The sequence below is a fragment of the Trichechus manatus genome, unplaced genomic scaffold (genome assembly GCF_000243295.1).
Source record: "Trichechus manatus latirostris isolate Lorelei unplaced genomic scaffold, TriManLat1.0 scaffold00143, whole genome shotgun sequence".
NCBI lineage: Eukaryota > Metazoa > Chordata > Mammalia > Sirenia > Trichechidae > Trichechus > Trichechus manatus.
The window spans coordinates 2,347,169-2,363,232 of NW_004444079.1; the positions used below are offsets into that span (position 1 = coordinate 2,347,169).

Here is a 16,064-nt window from a genome sequence, read left to right on the forward strand (position 1 = left end):
GTAGAACTGCTCCATAGGGTTTCCAAGGAGGGGCTGGTGGATTCAAACTGCCGAGCCTTTGGTTAGCAGCTAAATGCTTAACCACTGAGCCACCAGTGCCACCAGAAATAAGAATAAGGTTTAAAAGAGAACACCCTATGCTCAAAACATCAAGGATAAGAGAGACTGCAATCTAACAACACTGCAGAAGCATTCACAAAATCTGGAAAGTAGTATGAATCTACTGGACTAAAACATCAGAAAGAACTGAGTTTTCGTGTCAGCAGCCAGGAGTATGTGACATGGGGCACAGAGAGTATCAAAATCATCTAAGACAAGTAACACAGATAAATAATTAAAACACCCCTCTCCTCACAATAGAATGGAAAAGCTAGAAGCCCACTTTCCTTTAACTATCAAAACCTGAAAAGCCTCTTAATTCTTCCCAAATAATTAAACATTATGCAGAAAAAAATCAAAATTCAAAACACATACCTTGAAGAGACAAGAGTAAGACATAATGGGGGACTTTATTTGGGCTACCTTGTAAAACAGAACTATCTATAACATATCCTTTATTCAGACAGACAGACAAGAGTTTGAGAAAAAGTTTCTTAAGGAAAGGTCACTAATCAATACAATTTTGCTACACTGCATCCACATCTCTGATATAGATAACTAATTAGAAAAGCAAATTTTTTCTATTCCACTAGAACCTTTTGAGTCCCTAACCACAAATCCCTAAAATGCAAACCTAAAAACTTCAGATTTAGAATACATTAGGTATTAAAAAAAAAAAAAAAAATCAACTCATTTAAAGTTGCTTTTCCATACCTTTCTACAATGGTTGTATTACAACATCAAATTATTAAATTAGCCCAACACCTATACAATCCACACCAAATACTTGTGTCATTAACTAGAATACCAATTATTTCACATGAGAAAAGCCAGCCCTGAAAAAGTGCTTCTACGCCACAGCTATGCACTACAAGAATGTTAATTCACACACAGGACTTATTAAGCACTTACATAGCACATTTGTATTTGCCAAGTGCTTCATAACCATTTTTATCAGCTGTTTCTAGTCCAAAACAACCCATGAAGAACTTTACAGAAGAGGAACCTAGGCCCAGAGAGGAACCAAAGAACCAGTTTTACCCTGGAGGAAACAACATTACTCTCTTATGATATGCCAAATATTTTTCATTCGAAGTATGAATTTTTCCAAAATAAGTTATATATTAATGAATGTGAAAAATATCAAGGAAACACTGTATTGAACTGACAAATTGTACTGACAAATACTCAGATGGCTTAAACACTTTCAAGTACTTAGGACTAAATACTATTATTTCATTAGACAGACACAACTGTAAGGAAGTAAAATTCTCCCAAATGCCAAACTTAAAGTGGCTAAATATATAGATGTCCTTTTTTCCCACTTACTAAAAAAAAGGTACTCAAAGAAGCTCATCAAATAAAAGCTTAAAGTCAGGCCCAGTAATAAGGATCAGGCCCGTTAATAAATGCAGAATCCAGCTAAAAGGAGTGTGTGTATGGGGGAAGTTACAGAAGTCAGAAATCTAGGGCTTAACATGCTCGGTCAACCCGTCTTTCAGAAGATAATGGTTCTAACCAGACGTTGTGGTTTAATCAGTGCATGTCTCAGCACCAGCAATGGATCACATCCAATGTTTTGGAGGATAATAAAACACTTGAGCCAGCGCTAAATGTAGAGGAAAAAGTTCCTTCCTTGCCCCATTTAAACACGTTACATTCTTATTACTTTTATCTTAGTATTACATCTTAATGCAAAAAAACCTATACATTCACCCAGAGCACAGTTTGCCTGCGGAGCTGTTCTGATCCCAGGTCTCAAGCAGAGTCCATAAATTAATTCCCTAGCCAGATCTAGACTCCTTAACCACCCAACGACCCTAGCCGGTACACCGAACACTCTTCTTCCTCTCCTTCCTATCTCCCGGGGCCAATTCTGTGACCCACATCCCAGCACCCAGAGCCCCAAACTTCGCACCCTCCCATTACACTTCCGCCCCACTGGCTTCCCAGTTAACCTTCACCCCAGCCCCCATCCCATCTTTGTCTCGCTACCCCTAACACACACCTCAGCGTTCCCCCACTGCCAACCACAGCCCCTCTCCCGGGTGCCGACCCCCATCTTTACAGTCTCTTCCCCACCCCCACCCCATGTCCCTCCACCCCTCCACGCCCCTCCCGGCCCATCACCCCAGTCCCTAGCCTACCAAGCCTCGCGTGACCCGTCCCCTCCCCCAGCTTCCTCTGTCCCTTCCTTCCCCTCCTTCCAGCCCCTCCGCCCACGCCCACCCCTGCTCCTGCGGGTTTTCCCAGGCCTTTCACCTTGTCCATGAGCTTCCAGCACTTCTCCACCATCTTCTTGTCCACGGTCCCCGGCGGATGGGGGCTGAGGTGGTGGTGGTGGTGGTGCGGCTGGAAGGCGTCCTTCATGAGCCCAATCAGGCCGCCCGAGCCCGAGCCCCCGGAGCCGCCGCCGCCGGCCCCAGAGCTCTTTTTCACGTTGCCGGCCATTGCCGGGAGAAGGCAGGGGCCCGGCCGGCTGCGTCGGCTCCGCTCGGCTGCGAGGGAGGGAAAGAAGGGCGTGAAGGAGGGGCCTCTCTCGGCAGCCGCCGCCGCCGCCGGCGGCTATCCGGACAGAGGGAGGAGTGGCCGCGGGGAGGGGAGTGGGCGGTGCCGGGCGGCGCTGGTCCGCGCGGGGCGCGCCCCTTCAGAGCGCGAGCCCGAGCGCGGAAGGCGCGCGCCAAAGACCGACGAGGGAGGGGGCAGGAAGCGGCGTCGGCAGAACAGGGTAGCGGTCCCCCAAGCCGCGGGCGTACCCACAGCTCCCGGAAAGCCGCGGCTAAATTTGGGCGCCCGTCGCCCCGCCCCTACCCATGGGGGCGGGGAGGGGCGGGGCCAAGCCGTACACTTGCTTGGGTCCCGGCCCATGCCTACGCCCTCTGCTGGGGAAGGGGGAAAAGGTAGAGGGTGGTGTCTGACGTGGAGTCTGCGCACTAGGCAGAAGCCGAGACTTCCATGTTACCTGTGGGCTGTAAATCTGTGCTTCTTGAATGGATCATTTGACTGTTCAAATTAAGACTAGTAACGATAGAAAGAATCTTAAAGTCAAGTCTTGCCCCACGGTGGACAAATGAGGAAACTGAGGTTAAAGTTATTTGCTTCTTCACCTTGTGAGAGAATGGTGGGGGAAAATGGACGTTATTTCTCCACCCCCTGGTATTTTCAACAGTTCATCGAGATGGGACCAGTGACAGGAATGGGAAAGCTGCAGATTGTTAGATTCGAGACACAGTAGACCCCAGAAGGCTTGAGACTCTCGGACCATAATCTCTTCTTCCAGGCTCTTGACCTCTTGAAAAAAAACCCACTTCTTTTTTATTTTATTTTATTTTTTTTTTATGGTCCTGAAACTTGGTTCGTTTTCTGGGAATTGACTACTAAGATTCTCCTGCTCAGCGCATTACGCCGCAGGTCAGCACAGCCAGCACGCGGCCCTGCTGACGGAAACCTTAAAACCGCTGCGACCCTGACCAGAAGAGTTCTCGCTCTACCCGTGGAACCAAAACGCAGTTTCCAGTCACTTCCACTTCTCTAATCTAAAAGTTCCGTTGGAATAACTTTTAAAAAAAGGAACTTCCTTTCCAAAGAAGGAAGTGCCCCGCCCTAATTGTTAATTCTGAGCCTCAGCTTTTGGTTTACTGACCCAGATGTGTCAGTAAGTACTGAGTTCCGTCTTAGATTCCCCCCTCCCCCTTTCCTGGCTCTTTCACAAAGCCCTTGACTGATTAGGAAATTAGAGCTTATCAGGTACTCCTTTGAGAGGGAAAAAATATCTCTGGACTCAGGGACCCTTCAGCCAGATATCCTGATTTTGCAATTTAATTCCCTTTATCTAAGATTGATTTTGGAGTCAACATCATTTCCTATCAGTAGAATTTCCTTTTATCAGTTTCTGCCTAGAAAGAGTTAGAAGGACCTACCGAAGGAAAATCTAGGCAAAGCTCTTAGACAATTGTCAAAACTTTCCAGGCCTAATGCCATTACCCTAATGCAGGCCCTCTTTTTCTCTCCCCTGGACTATTGAAACCTTTTCCTCACTGGTTTCCCTGCTACCCCAATCCATCATACCACCAGATTATTCTTTCTAAAGTATAGTTCTGACAGTATCACAAAAAAACTTTAAACACTCCCCATCGCCTCCAAAATAATAATCGTCAACAGTCACGATGATTTTTATACTACTACTATTATACATGTTTTCTACATGTATCCTATGCTGGGTAACTCACCAAGTCACAAAATACCACAATTCACTCTTTTTTCATCACCATTACTCCAAGCATTCCCTCTGCCTGAAGTGTGCTTCTAAAGTCCAATACATTCTTCAAAACTCAGCTCAAATACTGCCCTCCTTCCCAGACACTCCAGCTAGAAGTAATCCTTCCCGCCTCTAAATTTCCATAACCATTCATTCTTTCTCACATCTACAAAACCAAAACCAAAACCAAACCAGTTGCTGTCTAGTTGATTCCGACTCATGGCGAGCCCATGTGTTACAGAGTAGAACTGATCTCCCTAAGTTTTTTTGGTTGTGATCTTTATGGAAGCAGATCGCCAGGCCTTTTTTCCATGGCGCTGCTGGGTGGGTTCGAATTGCCAACCTTTCAGTTAGTAGCACAGCACAAATCATTTGCACCACCCAGGGACCTTTCACTCCTACCACACGCTCACTTATGCTATACTGTCTCATCGTCTTTGGGTCTGCTACAGTACCTAGCTCAATGAGGTGTACAAAGTATTTTTTTCCATCATAGTCAAATTCTAAATTTTAAGGAGTACAGGTAAGAACTTAACCCTTGTGAGCCTGTCTAGCTATACACATCTCTGGCATGGTTTCCGTCGCCAATTTGTATTATCTTCAGTAGAGTCTCCATAGCATGGAGTTGTGCAATTTTGCACTTTGTTTTTGCTGCAGTGGAGCCATATTTCTTTTAATATACAAATGACCTGTCTCTCACATTTGGATAAAAGAGGGAGTGTGATCCTTCTCTCCTCTGTATCTCTTCAAAACTCTCAGAGTGGATCCTATTCAAAGGAAGACAGAGTTCTGCGGAAATGGTGTTTCCTGTTATCATTTCTAAACTGAGGCTAATGAAAAAAGAAAGATTGACTTATTTTTTGTAAAAATTTTTATTTAGCTTGTTTTAAAAAATGTACTAGAGATGAGATTGCATTGTTGATCACAATATCATTCCCATTCCTGGGTTATGCTAGCACTGGCTCGGCTTATATCACATCACGTGACATGTGGCACTTTTCTTATTCCACTTCACCTTCACCCCAAACCACATCCTCATTCTGCACCTAAAAGTCGGTTGACTGAACATATATGTAAAGTAAATGCTCTTCTGAGGCATGGTACATTGTTTGTATTCTGTAATCTCTATCCTCAATATGTCATTCCATGCATCAGCATAATGGCAACACCATTCCATGTAGAAGCTCAGCAAATAGGCTTCTAAATGAGAAGTACAGGAATGGGAACCCCCACTGCATTCCTGGACACTGGGAGGGGGTTCAGGAGGGAGAATAAGTGGGAAATATACTTCTAGATTAAAATAAAAGTGTACTCCAATCTTGGGAGATGTGCTTAAGGTTACCTGACCCCGAGTTACAGGAACTATAAGCACCTGGAGGGACAAGCCTGGCTCTTTTCTTTGCTCTGCAAAATGTCTGAAAGTTCCCGAGAAGTACCCTGCAGCCATCAAGATGACAAATAAACATGAATCAGCCTCTGCCTGAATTTGCCTGCTCCAAGAGGACTTTTCTTTCAGATCTCATGGCTGTTTCTACAGACCTGCTCCTGGCAGTAGGTAACTGACCAAAAACATTGAAGGGGACAGGGATGGAGGGAGGTATCTAAAGAGAGAGTCTGCAGGTACCTTAATCCACAAGGTGAAAAGCCCTTAAGTTTTTGGTGTTTTCATTCTAGCCAGTATGGTCCCCAGAGACCCAGGTGGCAGGCAGGTGACTGGGTTCCAGGACAGCATAGGGCTGGAAGGAGGGTGAGGGCTGCCTGGCAAGAACAAGCCACCCCTTCATACTGCCTTCTCCAAATTTATTTCTCCAACCACTCATGACTCTAGCAAGATTCTTAGGAAGTATTCCCAAGAGGGAGGCACCCCCAACATTGCCCCAAAAAATCATTGAAAATGAAAAATTTGGGAGATTAGGGCAAGGTCAAACAAGTCCCCTAGAGGGAGCCCCAACCAACTCTATGCTGCAGGGAGCCTAGCAAAGTAGCTTCTCGGCACCTGTCTGAAAATAAACCACATAAGGGAATAGAGGAAATGAGACAATAGATTAAGTCACAGTAGAGAAGACAGCCATGTAAATTACCCAGTTAAAACCTGGGCCTTCCAAGATTTACAGAATCAAGGATTTAAAGCCCAGGAACGTGAGGCTGAGCAAAGTTGAAAGACTTGCTCAAGTTTACATATCCAGAGGGTAGGCTAGAACTTGTCTCTCTAACCAGTGCCCTTTCCTCTACATCTGCATCCCTCTAGGTCAGCACCCTGGTGACCATGGGCCCATCTCTCCTCTGTGCCTCATTTCTCTGAAATGGAAACTCTCTCCCACCTGCTTCTGCATTTCTCTCATACATCATAGAATGCCTTACTGAAGGGGATTTTGGGTTTTAAGCCTAATAATGTCATTTTGCAGATGGATGTAGGGATGTAAATTGCCCAAAATGGCTATCATCAGTCCTTTTCCTCTAGCATCAGCACAACGGTATTATTTTGGATGTATAAATCTGTAATTTGTAAGTCTTCAAATTGCAGACAGTGCCTACAGGGAAGTGAATCATCGCTAGTTGGCTCCGAAGCCCTTTCTCCTCAAACTACACCTTAGATTTGGAGATAAGGAGAGGACTGACTCTCTGGGATCTTGGTATTTTAAGCTTTGTAAGCTGATACAGCCCATTCTACCTTTGTACGAGTTCCCTGTTTCCCAGTTGCCCAGGCAACATGCAGTCTAGAAGCCTAGCTTTCCGGTTCTCAGTCGTCCCCTAACAGCAATTTGCCACCCTGGATTGGCTCCCAGAACCCAGCCCTCCTCAGGCTCCTAGCTGATTGGGGCTTCTCTCTGCCCCTCCCCATGAATAGGGTCACTCCACAGGGATACACAACAGACACAAGAGGATCTTACAGGTAGGAAGAGGCAGAGGTAGGGCTGATGAGAGAGAAAGGGGACCAAAAAAAAAAAAAAAAAAACAAAACCCGTTGCCATTGAGCCGATTCCAACCCACAGCGACCCTATAGGACAGAGTAGAACTGCCCCACAGAGTTTCCAAGGAGTGCCTGGTGGATCCGAACTGCCAACCTTTTGGTTAGCAGCCGTAGCTCTTAACCACTACGCCACCAGGGTCTCAGAGAAGAGTAAAACATGGTCTCTGCCCCATGGGAGCTCCCAGCCTGGTGGGAAAGTGAAAGCAGATACTGAAATTTATTGTCTCCAGAAGAGGGTTTAAAGGAATGACTTCTGTACACAGAGCCTGCTTGGTAGAGAGACAGCTCTGTCTTCCCCCCTGACCCCAGCCTTGTTTAAGGATCCGAGACCAAGAACTGAAGTGTAAGAGACAGACTTAGAGACTAGAATTCTGACCCTCCTAGGACTCCTGGTTCAGTCTAGGGGTCAGGAAAGCAGACCTGAACACGAGTCCCCTTCCTCCCTCGGGACAGCAAAGAGATGCCACCTAAGACCAAAGGAAAAGGGGCACAGAAAAAGAATTCGGGTGCCGGTGAGTCAGGGTGGGTGGCGGTGGGTGCCCCCTCTTCTTCACGCTCCCTCCCGGAAACGAAGCAGAGGTTCTCCATGGAGAATCCAGCCCTCAGCATGACAAGATGAAGATTTCTTGGCATTCCCTCCTCATATCCTCACATCCAGGTTCCATGGAGTGAGGATATTGGGGAAATCAGTCACTGACCCCCTTCCTTGAGCTCCTTCTGGCTCTGTGACTTCCCTATATATTCATCACACATACTTTACCTGCTATGTGCTAGTCAGTGAAAACACAATGGTGAGCTCAGTGGACAAGGTCTCTGCCCTCAGGGACCCACATTTAGTTGTCCTCGGATTTTGAGTAAGAAGGAAGTCTAGGGTCTTCGGTGAGGACGGGATAAGCTGAGGTTCTCCAACCCCATCCACTGCCAACTTGCCAGGGCAGATGTGGAGGCCGAGTCCAAGCACAGGCTGGCCATGCTGGAGAAGGAGTTGCTCTGAGACCACTTGGGTAAGAAGGGTGGAAGCTCGGGAGGCAACAGAGGCAGGGCAATCCTCCTGGAGGGACTGGAGGGCTGGAGCTGTGGTGGGGGCTAAGCTGACCTCTAAGCATACCCCAGTGGAAAAGACTATCAGAGCTGGGATTGTGGGAGAGGGGTGGGCAGTGACGGTTGATGCGGGAACTATTTCTTATATCCAGAACATGGAGGGAGTTTTTGCTTCTTAGTAATGAAGAGCCTGTGAGATTCTGGGAGGGGAAAAAAGGGAGAGAGAGCATAAAATGCTGGATGGGTGGGCAGAGCCCATCATGCCCATAGGGGCTGATTCAGTGGCTCCAGCCAGTCCTGAGGGCTGCTCTGGGACTGTTCACTGCTCTGCGGAGGAACGAGGCCCGCCAAGCCAAGGCCTCTGAAGACCAGCTGAAGCAGAGGCTGCAAGGGTTGGAGGCTGAACTAGAGGGGGCCCACAGTGAAGGGAAGGCCATATATGCAGGTGTGTGGTCAGTGAACAGATGGGCAGGAGACAGAGACCCGGAAGAGTGGGCAGAGGAAGCAAGGAAGGGAAACAGGAGAGCTTCAGTTGGCTAGGCCTAATCTCAGCCTTCCCAGCATGGCACAAATCAGATAGGATCCTGAAGGCCCAAAGGAGGGCCTCTGGGATCCTAGGCAGGGACCTTCCTAGATCCCTGATGTGACGTGCTTGATGGGTTATAGGTTAAAAATGCAGTCATTGGTATTATCTCGTTCATCTCATGGGAGTGAGCTGGGAGAAGGGCTAGATTCCCCATCCTGAGCTGGAATGGGGGAAGGGAGTCTGGTTTCTGCTCCCTTCCCCAGGTCTGCAGGGACTTACCACAGAATCTTATCCCACCAGGCCAAGCAGAAGTCCCCCCAGCCCTCTCCACCCACAACTTCATCTCCTTTCCCAACCCTGGTCCCCGGCCCTCCCACTGCCCCCACCACAGAGATGAGTCAACAGCACCAAGTCCTGCAGGAGGAGATGGCTACTCGAAGCAGGCAGCTGGAGGAAGAAGTGAGGGGTCTTCGGGAACAGGTAGGTAGGCCTCCCTTCCCTAAAGCTCTTTCTCTCCAAGGGTCACTGACGAGGTCCAGACTGAAGGGGTGGACTTAGGATGGTCCTTCTCTAGAAAGCTGGGGCCTGGGCTCTCTTATCACTTTCCCCACTGACGCTTCCACCGGTGAGGATTGGGGCAGAGGGTTCACGATGCCAACAACCTCTGAGTTGTAGTAAAGAAGAGACTCAGGCAGATCATTCCAGAAGGTAAGTATTTCATACCCTTTCTCCCCCTCACTCGGTCTCTCCAAATTCAGACCTCACTCACCACCACTGCCACATTTCTCATGAGCAACACATTCCCTTTTAGTTTAGCTGCAATGAGATTCTTAGAGTGAAATTAAGGCAAAATGTTAGACTCATTTATTTCTGTATCTCCAAGGCCTAGCACATAGTTGTTGTTGTTGCTAGTTGCCAATTCCAACTCATGGCGACCTCATGTGTGCAAAGTAGAACTGCTCTCCATAGAGTTTTCAAGGTGGTGACCTTTCAGAAGCAGATTGCCAGGCCTGACTTCCAGTGCCCCTGGGTGGGTTGGAACCTTGCTTAGCCATTTTTGCCACCCAGGGACTCCTAGCACACAGTAAGTCCTCAATAACTATTTTCTGAATAAATGAATAACACACATACACACACACACACACACACACACACATACAAGTCAGCAAAAATATAAAAACAGAAGTCTTTGCTCTCTTCCCTCTTGCTTAACGGGATAGTTGAAATACCTTGGTGTGGTACACAAGATCTTTCACAATTTGGGCCTCAAACTTTTCTTAGCCTAAAATAGCTTCGGTTCACCTACAGATATCCAAAACTGCTTATCTGGCATACAGACCCTGGGTTCCTTTCCTAATCTCTGCTTTATCTCAAATTCAAATTCAACCAGTGTTTACTGAGCACTTCCGATACATCAGGTACTTTCCCATAGGTTAATCACACTTAACTCTCACAGCAACCCCATGAGGTATGTATTATTCTCCCTTAAAGATGAAGAAACTGAGGCTCAGAGAGAGACACGCCTAAGGTTTCACAGGTAGTAAGTGACACCAGACTTTGGGCCCATATCTCCTGTCCCAAGCCCTCTACTCTCTCTCCTATACCTCAGTGGACCTTCAGCTCTTTACAGGGGCCACGGGAAAGTGGATGCCCTGAGGGAGTCTGGCATGCTTCCGCTCAAGTTCCACTTCGGGTAACTCTGGGGACTCTGGGCAAGAGTGGGGTATTGCCACCCTGTCCTCTTTCACCCTCTGCCTCGCCCCCCAGAGACATGCCAGGGAGAGGCTGAGGCTGCCCGGACAGCAGCTGAGCAGGCCCTCAGGGAGCGGGACCAGACTCTGGCTCAGCTTTGGGCCCACATGGCAGACATGGAGGCCAAGTATGAGGAAATCTTACATGTAAGTGCCACTCTCTGGAGCCCAGCCACCCCGTGCCCCACACTCCTCCATGCCCCCCAAGTCCCAGCCAATGTAATGACTAACAGACCAAGCATGAGAGGGAGGGAAGAAGCATCTCCACAGGGAAGCTTGCTCTATATTGAGGGCCGAAGGCAAGGGGATACAAAGGTGTCTCCCACTGACAACAAGAACATTAAGAAAACACTGGCAAAGAAAGCTTCCAAATTGGCCTGGGACACCCCTACCCCTGTCCTCTCCCCTTCTGAGGGCTGAAGCTTGGTACCTGCAGGGCAGCCTGAACCAGCTCTTGGCCAAGCTAACAGCTATCAAGCCTCAGTGGGATGAGGCTGCTCTGAGACTCCACGCCAGGCACAAGGAGCAGCTGTGCCAGTTTGGACTCAATCCCCTGGATCTTTGAGCCTGCAAGCCTGTGGTCCCCGGGCTCTCTGAGCCCCAGTAATAAAGCTGTCTTGATGTAGAACTCAACGGAGCTGTGTACTGTGGACATTTGGCAGAGAAGAGTGCCTCTCATAGGGGCATCTCTGTTCTGGGCTGACCCAGTACCTCGACGACTGAATGATATGAGAGAAATTTGACAAGATTTCAACCCCTCTCCCACAAAAACTGGGTCCCACCCCTGGAACCTGGGGCCTTCTCGGTCCCTTCAAACCACCACCTCCCTGCCCCCACCAACACAAACACAGGCAGCCAGATGTGTGGGGAAAGGCCATTTCTATAACATCAGATGCTACACTGACCAGGCATCCACTACTACAGTGGTTGTGCCCCCAGAATCCTAAGATGCCCACAGAGGGAATGTGTAGCTGGTCTCCAAACTTGCAATACATGCCTAGGGCGACTTCCAGATGACTCCAACTCTGGCTAGCCTCGCCACCCACCGTTCTCAGGCAGAACGTCATTGTTGGGGCACACCTCCCCAAGGCTCCCACATAACCTCCTCTGGAGCAAGAGCGGCAGATCAGCTGGGAATAGGCTCCCCCGTGGGCCTTTATGAGGCCTCTGACCACACCCTTCACTTGTTGGTGGGCCCATGAGAATGGAGGGAGACCCTAGGCAATCCTGTGATTGGAGATATCCGGAGTCCTTGAGCTCCAGCTTCTGGCTTAAAAAGAGCACCTCTGCTCCTACCACCTCAGGTTGGAAAGTGAAGACAAGAAAGCCATTGGGTAGCTCTGCGCCAAGCAGGGGAGCACTACAGCACATCTGAGGCCTGAGCCCAGTCCTAAGTAAGAGAGAGAAGAAAGCAGGTAGTTTGGGGGCCAGAAGAGTTCCTTTTCCCTTCCCACATTTGCACTGGAATGCCCAGGAATGGGACTTTTTCCATGGGTCCTTCTGTCCCCCATCTAACCAAAAACCAGTTGCCACTGAATTGACTCTGACTCATGGGGACTCCATGTATGCCAGTGTAGAAGTGTGCTACTCTGATTTTTTGGAAGTAGATCACCAGGCCTTTCTTCTAGGAGACTCTAGGTGGACTCAAACCTCCAACCTTTTGGGTAGCAGCTGAGCACGTTAACAGTTTGCACCACCCAGGGACTTCATCTCCCACCTACCATCACCATAAGTCTTAAGCTGTATACCCTGCATTGCTCCACCCTGCAGCCCTCCCTTTCTGCCTTCCTTTCTGGCTCCCCTCTGTCCTTCTCTGGCTGCTCACAGGCCCATCCGTCTATCTCTTCCTCCTCACCTCTCCAGACTTTGAGGGAATCCAGGCTTCCAAACCCTGCTGAGACCTGGCTGCCAGCTTCAAGCAGAGGGGTGGTTCAGCCTCAAACAACTGCTGAAGCCTTTCTGGGTCATTCTGTCTACCCATAGGACACCCGTTCACCTCCAGGATCATGTCCCCCATTCGTAGCCCAGCCCGGGCAGCTGAGCCTCCTGTGGTCACCTGGAGGTGTGAGGGGGGACATAGAACATGGAAAAGTATGCTGGGTGCGCTAAGGCTATGGGGGTGTGGAGGAGGAACTCATTGGGAGGCAAATGATCAAAAGAATCCAAGGTCCTTAGGGCACTCGTCACCTGAGAAATGAAGACACTGGGCCCACTGGCCACACAGCTGAGTCGGAAGCCATAGCTACCGCCGGGCCCAGGGTACAGGAAGCACTGGCGGGAGCCAAGCACGGTAGGGAGCACAGCTGTGTCTTCAGCTGATGGGTCCCTGGCCTCAACCAAGGGCGGCACTGAGAGGGTGTCTTGGGGAGAGGCAAGGGCCTCTGTGCTCTCCAAAAAGAGGAGTGGGGACAGGCAGACCTGGAAGGAGGCAGACAGAACAAACTTGCTTTTCTCCCTCCGCCTGCACCCTGCTCCACTCCCACCCCCACCCAGCCCCTGCCCCTCAGCTCGCACCATGCTGAAGAAGCGGTCAGCCTCAGGGTCGACAACAACGAGGGAGACGCAGGAGCCCTGTGCCCGGATCCTGGACACTGTTTCCTCATGGCCCAGCCCCTCCACGCTCTCCCCAGCCACAGCCACCAGCCGGTCCCCAGCCTGCATCCCGGCCTTCTCAGCTGGCAATCCTGGGTCCACCTCCCACAGGAACTGCCCTGGGACAGAGACATCCTCTCTTCTCCTCCCGCATCGTCCCCTGGTGCACACCAGGGGACTAGCCCAGGGGGAACACAGGAGGAGGAGGCCCAGGGCTTGAGCTCAGAGAAGGACCTCTTATGTTCACTGAGAGGGGGACACTTGTGTGCCCAGCCCAAGGCCCACCTTCTCTACCCACCCCCAGGACTCCCACTCACCGAGGCGACCACCAAGGCCCTTCTCCTCACGAAGCAGGAACCCGAAGCCCTGGGGCCCTTTCTCTAGGTGCAGACAGCGGGGTCTGGTGGGCAGTGCCCAGCCCTCTGCTAGGGGTGCAGCCAGGGGCATTCCAAGCTGGCGACACTGTTCCTCCACTTCTGGCCCTGCCACCAGCAGAGTCACCTGCTTTCCACTTTGCCAAAGCTGTGGGGAGCCAGCAGAGCATCAGCATCAACCCCCTGGGTGGGGAGGGAAGAGGCTGGCCCCTCCTCGCAGCCCCTCCTCCCAGACACAGGACTGAGGCACTAAGGGCTGTGCCATCAAACTGCCAAGGGAAGGATGGAGATGAAAGTACAAGATCAGAGTGGAGATGAGGTGTGGGGGTGGGGGGGAGTCTGCTGGCCCCAGCCCCAGATGGGTGGAGGGTGAGTGGGGAAAAAGACAGCCATACCTTCTTGCTGAGTTTGTTACGAGTGAACTTCTCCACATTGACCCCATTCACTTCTAGCAGCCGGGCCCCAGGGGGCACCCCTGCCCGCTCAGCTGCTCCGCCGGTGCTCAGCACCAACCAGAAAGGACCCTGCTGTCCTGAAAGAAAGAAAAAAAAAAAAAAAGCAAGCTTCAGTCTCCTGCCTGCTCAGGGCAGGGGCTGAGAGCTCCCCTCCTGGCCTCCGCACCAAGCGTCTAAGCTCACCATGGGTGATGCTGAAGCCAAAACCACCCTGGTCTTTCACTATGTGGCACAGCCGGGGCCGGACCCCAGGGCCTAGGATAGGACAGAATTGAGCATCGTTGTCCTGCTGAGCTCGGGCCGCATCATGCACTTGCCGCGCCAAAACCGTCAGCAGCACCCGGGGACCACTGGCCCGGATATGGCGCACCACCTGAACAGAGGGCAAGTTGTGGTGAGGGGTTGGGGCTGGCCCTTCATGCCAACTCCCCGCCCTGGTACCTGCATTTTTCACCAGGAGAACCAGCTCTCTGGATGCCTTTACCACACCCTTCGCTTTCAACCTGGGCACCCCTGAATCCTGGGAGTGAGGCTGGGGCCCTTCCCCATAGTGCCCCAGGAGGTGAGAGCTTCTCTGTCCCTGGGGTCCTGTGGAATGTTCTCCTGTACCACAGAGAGCTCCAGCACAAGCTCACCGCTGCATAGTCTTCGTGTTCCACGACATGGCTGTTCACCCCCAGGATCCGGTCTCCTTCTTGAAGACCCTGACGCTGTGCAGAGGTGCCTGGCTCCACCCTGCACACCACATGCCCAGCTCTTCTCAGATCCTGCTGCAGGTGGAAGCCAAAACTCCCGCCCTCCTCTTTGCTCAGCAGACAGAAGCGAGGCCGCCCCAGACTCCAGGGATCTGGTGAAGTCCATGCAGCAGAAAAGGGAGGAGAGGGGGTGTGGCCCAAGGACAGGTCACTGTGTGCCAGGCAGACCCTGCCCCTCTACAGGGCACCAGGCAGGCTTCCACCCTGTAAGGTGCTCGGTGTGGGCAGAGTGGCTGGGACGAAGGAAACTGCCCAGTCCCCTCCTACCTCCAAGTAATAACTCCCAGCCAAGGCTGCTATCAGAGGGAGACAGAAGTGAGTGATTACCAAGGAGATGGGAGGCTGTGTGGCAATGGGGTGCCTCCCAGAGGAAAGAGAATGGCTGTCAGGGGGCGAGGGGGTTACCAGAGAGGTCGTGGTCTTCGGACAGCGAAAGGACAGGATTATCAATCCCCAGCTTTGGGTTAAACTCAAACTTCCTGCAATAAGGCAAGAGGCAGGGTGGAGAAACTCAATGTCTGGACTTGGCTCCCAGTTTCAACTTTTAAGTGCTAACGGCAGCTGGAGAGCTTCGTTGCCTTCTGTCCCCTCCTCCCCTTGCCCCAACCCTTCATGGCACTTACAGGATTAATGAGGCTGTGTCCTGAGGATCTGGGGGCGAGATGTGGTGAGGGGAGGACAGGCACATTCTTCCCTCCAGACGCCTCTCCCCACGGTCAGAAACTGAAAGGACTTAGGGGAACCCCCGAACTCAGGACTTGCCCCTCAGTTTTGCTGCAAAGGGGTCTTCCCTTCCCCCTGATGTCACACACCAGAGAGATATTTCGCATTCCCATCCCTCCTCCCCCAAGTCCTTGGCACAGAAATCTGAGCATATCAGCACAGGGCGTGGACCAGAAAAACAGGTCACCTCACCTCTCCTCCCCTAACTCGAGTCTATTTGCCTCAGGGGCTCCCAGCCCCAAACTCAAGCGTGCCCTTGTCCCAGAGCCTCAGCCTCCAAATCTGCCCCAACTGCCCCAAAGTCACCCCCACCCCAAAATCTCTCTCAGCCTCCTCCTCCTACCTGTGGCTGCCTCCATGGCTCGATCAGTGATCCAGGGCTCAGGATGGGGACAAGGTCCATCGCAACCAGCTGACCCTCCCTCCTACCCAAAGTCCCGCCTCCTTGAAGATGCTGCCTTGGAAGCAAGGGGGTAATGGTTAACGTGGATGGAAGTCTGATCCTCTAGGGAAGTGAGC

General features: G+C 50.8%; 3 protein-coding genes across 3 annotated transcripts in view; 1 reads left to right on the top strand and 2 right to left on the bottom strand.

The window, feature by feature from the left end:
- The window catches only part of CBL (Cbl proto-oncogene), a 101,827-nt gene extending 99,162 nt beyond the window's left edge, over positions 1–2,665 (bottom strand). Inside the window, exon 1 of the mRNA XM_004385627.2 lies at positions 2,362–2,665. Within this exon, the coding sequence (XP_004385684.1) occupies positions 2,362–2,550 (189 nt within the window). The 5' untranslated portion in view covers positions 2,551–2,665. The remainder of the gene's footprint in view (positions 1–2,361) is intronic.
- Positions 2,666–7,788: 5,123 nt separating this feature from the next.
- DRC12 (dynein regulatory complex subunit 12 homolog) lies at positions 7,789–11,448 on the top strand. Its single transcript, XM_004385695.2, is given in 6 exon segments — positions 7,789–7,840; positions 8,267–8,331; positions 8,694–8,814; positions 9,287–9,379; positions 10,663–10,793; positions 11,083–11,448. Coding segments are annotated over 6 exon segments (591 nt in total). The 3' UTR covers positions 11,212–11,448.
- NHERF4 (NHERF family PDZ scaffold protein 4) lies at positions 11,444–15,904 on the bottom strand. Its single transcript, XM_004385628.2, has 11 exons — positions 15,889–15,904; positions 15,446–15,473; positions 15,228–15,301; positions 14,703–14,914; positions 14,251–14,440; positions 14,008–14,144; positions 13,556–13,760; positions 13,161–13,357; positions 12,834–13,064; positions 12,502–12,702; positions 11,444–12,036 (listed from the first exon to the last, which is right to left on the bottom strand). The coding sequence occupies exons 1-11, from the start codon at positions 15,902–15,904 to the stop codon at positions 12,007–12,009; spliced, it is 1,521 nt and encodes a 506-aa protein (XP_004385685.1). The 3' UTR covers positions 11,444–12,006.
- Positions 15,905–16,064: the final 160 nt, after the last annotated feature.